Source organism: Castor canadensis, chromosome 5, assembly GCF_047511655.1.
Source record: "Castor canadensis chromosome 5, mCasCan1.hap1v2, whole genome shotgun sequence".
Lineage (NCBI taxonomy): Eukaryota > Metazoa > Chordata > Mammalia > Rodentia > Castoridae > Castor > Castor canadensis.
In genome coordinates, this window is record NC_133390.1 from 150,670,272 (window position 1) to 150,676,271 (window position 6,000).

Below are 6,000 nucleotides of genomic sequence, written 5' to 3' on the forward strand. Positions count from 1 at the left end.
AGACCCAGGGCCATCTCCTTGTCAGAGTTTAAACCTATCCATGACCTTCCCTTCCAGGTGGCAATCGAGTTTGACCAAAACGTCTTCATCGCCTTTACCTGTCTGAGTGCGGACTGTAAGATCGTGCATGAGTACATCGGTGGCTACATTTTCTTGTCCACCCGTTCCAAGGATCAGAATGAAATGCTCGATGAAGACCTCTTTCACAAATTGACCGGCGGTCAGGACTGAAGCAAAGCTGGCCTGCTTGGCCTACACAGCCTACTCCAACAGGGCGAGTCATCCCTGGACAAATGGGACTAGTGGCTCGCCCAATGCCTAGATGCCAGACTAACAGATAGCACGGATTCTCCACCAGACACTTCAATCCTCGCCTCTCCTGAACACACTGTGGGCACAGCCTTTCTTATAAAATGGATGGGGGAGCAAGAGAGTGGAACTCTAAGATTGCCATAAGGCCCAGTATGTAGCTGCAGTTCAGTGACTTGGAGCATATGACAAGCATTGACTAGACATTGGCCTTATGTTTTTTCACTTCATTGCTATGTCAGCAACAAAGACAGGAGGATAAAAATCACATGTGACAAGTACAAGTCTTATTCCAAAACCCAGGTACAAAAAGAAATAGGTGTGTCCTTAGTGAAACTAATCTTAGCTCTCCTCTTGTCAAAATGGCAAAGAAAGTCTGTACCCTTTCCTTGGAGGTCAAGGAGGTAAGAGGGGAGGGGCAGGGTTTCCTGGTACTGATTTGGCAACCAGAACCAAAGGAGTGGTCCTAAGTATCACTGGTCTGCAGTGACCTCTGTCAAGGTGACCACTGACATCTAATCTTAATCATTAACCCTGTCGTGTTACTGCTGTCGCCAAAAGCCCCATTCCTGGAGATCAGTTAGACATATTAAAGTTATTTCTTCTTTCTTTCTTTCATCTTTTCTTTTTCCTTCAGACAGGGTCTTGCTATGTAGCCCAGGCTGGCCTTGAATTTACAGTCCTCCTGCCTCAGCCTCCCAAGTGCTGGGACTACAATAATGGGTAATGCACCATCATGCACAGCTTAAAAGTCCTTCTTAAAGACTTGGGTGACATAGAGGTGCAGGAAAACCCATTCTTCAGCCCAGGTCCATGTCTCAACTACTTCTACTCTGGATTGGAGCTCAGGAAGACAGGCTCATTTTTCTTTTCATACCCCTACTCCTCAGAAATGAGGGTTCCAGTCAGGGCAGACCCGTTCTCAAAGACTACCAGTGTTCAAGGTCTTACTTCCAATGGCTATCTCGGGAGCCTTGGCTTTTTCCCCAACCACCTTTGGCTTTGAAAATCACAAGCCAGTAATGGACTGGTTTTTTTGTGTGTGTGTGGTTTTTTTTTTTTTTTCCTCAGCTTTTTGCTATGTCATCCTGTCCTGAGATAAGCATGAATCAAATAACAGCTGCCTGAATCATCATTTTCTGTTTGGGTTTGTTAATGGTGGGAGGGATGGGTAGGTTTTGAGAAAGTGAAAAGCAATGCCAGAAAGAAAAGGAAATCTCAGATAAAATTTTGTTTTGTTTTTATAAAACATTCTTGTGCCACATGGAGAACCTGAATTGGAAGGATAAGGCAAGGGCTCTGATTCTCTTAGGCTGCACCATTTTTCAGGAGGCCAGCCAGGCCAGAGCCCAGAGGCCCCAAGCCCTAGCTGTCGCTTTAGTTTCCAACAAAGCCATCTGGGAGGTGAGATCTCAGCAACTCTGGGAGCCACACAGAGACAGCCCCGGCTAGAGGTGCCCTGACCCTGAGCCAGAGCTACCTTCTGGAAACTCCTTAGAGGTGAATGTTCAGGAACCTTCCAGGTACCCACTTGGAGTTTCTGAGGTCTAGCTTAAAGCTCAGAAGTTAGGCACTTGGAACATATGGTTTCCATCATGAAGAACTGAATTTGGAATGTTTTATGTAGAAACTAGTATTAACCTTGGTGTTGGTAGTTTCTCTGTAGCCCTGAGCTCCATTGTATTAGAACCTAGACAGGTCTTTAGCACTTTAATGGGTTCTATATTAAAATAATACCCATCAATTACTGCCTAAGACAGCTCTGCCTAACTTAGCAAACCCAGATCTTCAGTCTAGTCCTGTACTTCAGCTTCTCATGATCAGCTGACATTTCCATGAAAATGCTTAAAGGAACTTAACCAATATTTCTGTAGGTTACAGTTTTCAGGGCAATGTTCCTTCTGTGTCTACACAGCAACATCCCAAAGGAATAAACAAGTATGACAAGAAAATCTGAAATGCTGCTGTCCCAATGGTACAAAAGGTCATCTGACTTATCTGTGATGAAATTTTTAATTAATGTATGTGTTTCACTACCATTTTGCCATCTTGTCAAAAATCTACATTTTTTATTATTTTATATGACTTTTTTAAGTAAATGGTTTACATGGTTGAATACAATTTACTTGTGTCCTATCCAGCCTGCTGTCTCTAAAGATGAATGCTTTCTATGTTATGAAAGAATACAACTTTCAGGTCTGACCTGCATCTCTTCTTACAGTTCCAAGATTCCAGCTCATTCTCCCCAGTGGTGTGGGGGAGTGGCTGATCACGTGGGTCCCCAGAGATTGACTCAGAACCTCACTTATCCCTTGCTTTCAGCTCCTTTCTCACTGACTGGGCCCACCAGAGTTCCTGCCTGGCCATGAGCAACTTTGTCCCTTTCTAGGTCACTCTCTTAAAAAAAACACCAGAAGGTGAAGAAATATGTATCAGAAGGAAAGGAACAACCAAAACAGCAACCCTGTGGTTTTGAGAACCAAATGTTGAGGGCACTTCTTTGAGTGATAGGCGGGTTGTAGTGGTAAGTGACATGCAGTTTGTAGGTATCCTTCACATTGGCTTATGGGCTGGGGGAGGCAGAGGGTAAGGACAGCTTGCATTCCCATTTTACAAAGGAGAAAATAGACTCTGACAGGGAAGAAACTTTCTCAGGGTCACATAGCCAATCACCAGTGAAACCAGGATCCAAAGGCAGGTTTGGCTTAACCCAGCACACCTCCTTCCTTCTTTCTTCAGCGCCACTCAGCCTTGAGCTGCTGGCTCCTCACTCTCTGTTCCAGAGGGGGAGCTCAGTGTCTCCAGGTCAGGCTTATCCAAGAAGGAAAAAGCCAGGGGCTTTGGGAAAGTGACATCTCAGAGTTAGATGGGAGAAGGGAAGGGGGAACAAAAGGTCTGGGAGACAGAAATGAGGTGCTTAGAATTTTATTTCTGATTCTGAGAAAGTTTCATTTTTCAGTCCCAAGTCAGAAAAGTAAGGAAATGAAGAGTTTCATTTGAAAATTCAACTTTTAGTGGTAGAGGCCAAGACATTTTGAAATATTTATTTCCTGACGTCACTTAAAAATTATTTTATTAATTCACTTACAGTTTTTAAGTTGCTCCTATATTCAATTTCTGTATTTTATTGTCCCACATAGAAGTGACTTTTCTGCCTCCCCCCCACATTACCCCAGAATTTCTCAAAGGGCAGAGGGATGAGGGAGCATCCTTTGCTATTTTACCCCTTCCCCCTCGCCCCTATGCCATCTACCTCCAAAGACCCTTGAGCCCTGAAAGTCATGGATGGTGAAAGTCCACCTTGTCCTTTGCCTGTGTTTTAAATTTCCTCCTTGGCTTGTATGTCACTGACTGAAGCCATGTGGGAATATTGAGTGCTATCAAAAAAGGGGTAAAAGTCTGGAGCCAGTCCCTGTTCTCTGTCCTCACAAATGCCTAGGCTGGCTCAGCTGTCCTTGGTAGGCAGGCATTGTACAAGTTGAGCCACGCCCCGAGCCCTCTGCTTAGTTGTCCTTGAGATGGTAAATTGTCACACTTCTTTAGTGATGAAACTTTCCTGCTAACTGAAGGTTAGGACCTTCAGTTAAGCTGCCCTTGAACTCTGAGTTCCATGAAGCCTAAATTATATACCACCCAATTAAATGGTTTAGAGCAAGCCTCCAGGAGCCTCCCAACATTTGCCCACACATCTCATGCACTGAGACTCAGTGCTCAGATTTGGTTGTGGTTTGTCCCCAATGAAACTCATTCATGTTGAAACTTGTCAATGTAATGGAATTGGAGCATGGTGGGTCCTAAAAGAGGTGTTTGAGTAATAGGGGGCTCCGCCTTCATGAAGCGATTAATGTAGTTCCTGTGAGAATGAGTTAGTTACCGTGACAGCAAGTTGTTGTAAAGAATGCACTCCCTTTGTCCCCTCCTCTCTCTGTACCCACCCACTTGCCATTCTGCTGCCATGCACAGAGCAGCACCAGGCCTTCAATAAAGACCTAGCAAATTTGGGCACCATGCTTATGGACTTCCAGAACCTTGACCCAAAACAAACCTCTTTTCTTTATAGATTATCCCATCTGAGACTGTTACCTCAGAAGAGTCCAAATTAACACACACAGAGAAAAGTTTGAGTAGAAGCAGGACTCCACAGTAACCCACCTATGAAAATAGGTAGGTCCTGGCTTGTATGATGACTTGCAGTCTAGGTGTGCCTACCTTAGGAGTTTTAGATAGAAGAAAGAAATTTCTGTTGAGATAAACAACTTTGATAGAAGCAGAGAGAATACCAATCCATGACCAGAGACACCCTCATTCCACCTCCACCCCAACAAAGGATTGGCCCAGCTCCCTCTGTTGCATACAACAAATGGTTGGCGCCAAATCCCAGCAGAGAGGCCACTTTTCCTCAGGGACCAAGCTCTGTTTCTAGAGGCTGGGTGGAATGTTTTGGTCCTGACCTTTTCCTCCCTTTCTAAACGATTCCTTGCATCTAGCAGTCATCAGGAGAACACACGAGCAGCCAAATGCTTTGCAAGTAGCTGCTGAATAATCCATTCCTTGGAAACAAGGGAAACCAAGTTCCCTCTGGGATAAGGAGCTGCAACCACAAAAGCACTTGGGGTAGGAAAAGTACCTGGGTACAGCTGGTAGATATAACACCATTTGTGAAGCATGTCCTGCTTAGTATTCCCATAGTTTAAAACTGCTGAATGGCATAGGTCAAAACCTACTGAAGCCAAGGACCAACAGTTTTCAACCTGTGTTCAGCTGATTGTAATTCAACCAAATCAGCAGGGAGAAAGGAGCTCCTTGCTTTTCTCGAAATCTCGATCCTCCTGCCTCACCCTTCTAAGTGTGGTGATTATAGGTATGTCACACCATGCCCAGCCCAAATCAATTTTTTTTTTTTGCGGTACTGGGGCTTGAACTTGGGGCCTACACCTTGAACCACTCCACTATCCCTATTTTTGTGAAGGGTTTTTTCGAGATAGGGTCTCACAAACTATGTGCCTGGGTTGTCTTCGAACAACAGTACTGATCTCTTCCTCCTGAATAGCTAGGATTACAGGCGTGTAATCCTACTTTTTTTCTATCAAAGTTGTTTATCTCAACAGAAATTTCTTTCTTCCACCTAAAATTCATAAGGTAGGCAAGCCTAGACTGCAAGTCATTGTACAAGCCAGTACCTACCTATTTTCATCTTGTTACTGTGGAGTCCTACTTCTACTCATCAACTTTTCTCACGATCCAACAGGGCTGCCATAGCTCCATACAGTGTTGTCACACAATGGTAGTTAGCCTCAAGGAAGTTTGGAATATTTGGTCTTTATTCAAATTAGCCATTGACTCAACTAGAAATCAAGATTGTTTACTGATAAAGAAGGGGAGAATAGATCAAGAGACAAATGAACAGCCTCTGACGTAAGCACTGCAACGTGCCAGGTGCTATGCTAGCTGCGAAGGCCAAACGAGCTTACAAACTAGCAAGACAGACAGACATCTGGGTACATAATCCTGTAATGCTATATAATAAGCATTATTCACAATTTATAAGCAAAACATATGAGACCAAAAAGAAGGGAATGATTTGTTTTGTTAGATTCAGGAGCAGATTAGGGAAAATTTCCCAGAGGAGAAAATTTAGACTTGACCTTGAAAGATGACAAAGGATTTGCCAAGTGGCGAGAAGGACAGGAA

The 6,000-nt window shown here is 44.0% G+C and overlaps 1 protein-coding gene across 1 annotated transcript in view; it reads left to right on the forward strand.

The window, feature by feature from the left end:
• The window catches only part of Fermt1 (FERM domain containing kindlin 1), a 43,538-nt gene extending 40,726 nt beyond the window's left edge, over positions 1-2,812 (forward strand). Inside the window, exon 15 of the mRNA XM_074074373.1 lies at positions 58-2,812. Within this exon, the coding sequence (XP_073930474.1) occupies positions 58-231 (174 nt within the window). The 3' untranslated portion in view covers positions 232-2,812. The remainder of the gene's footprint in view (positions 1-57) is intronic.
• Positions 2,813-6,000: the final 3,188 nt, after the last annotated feature.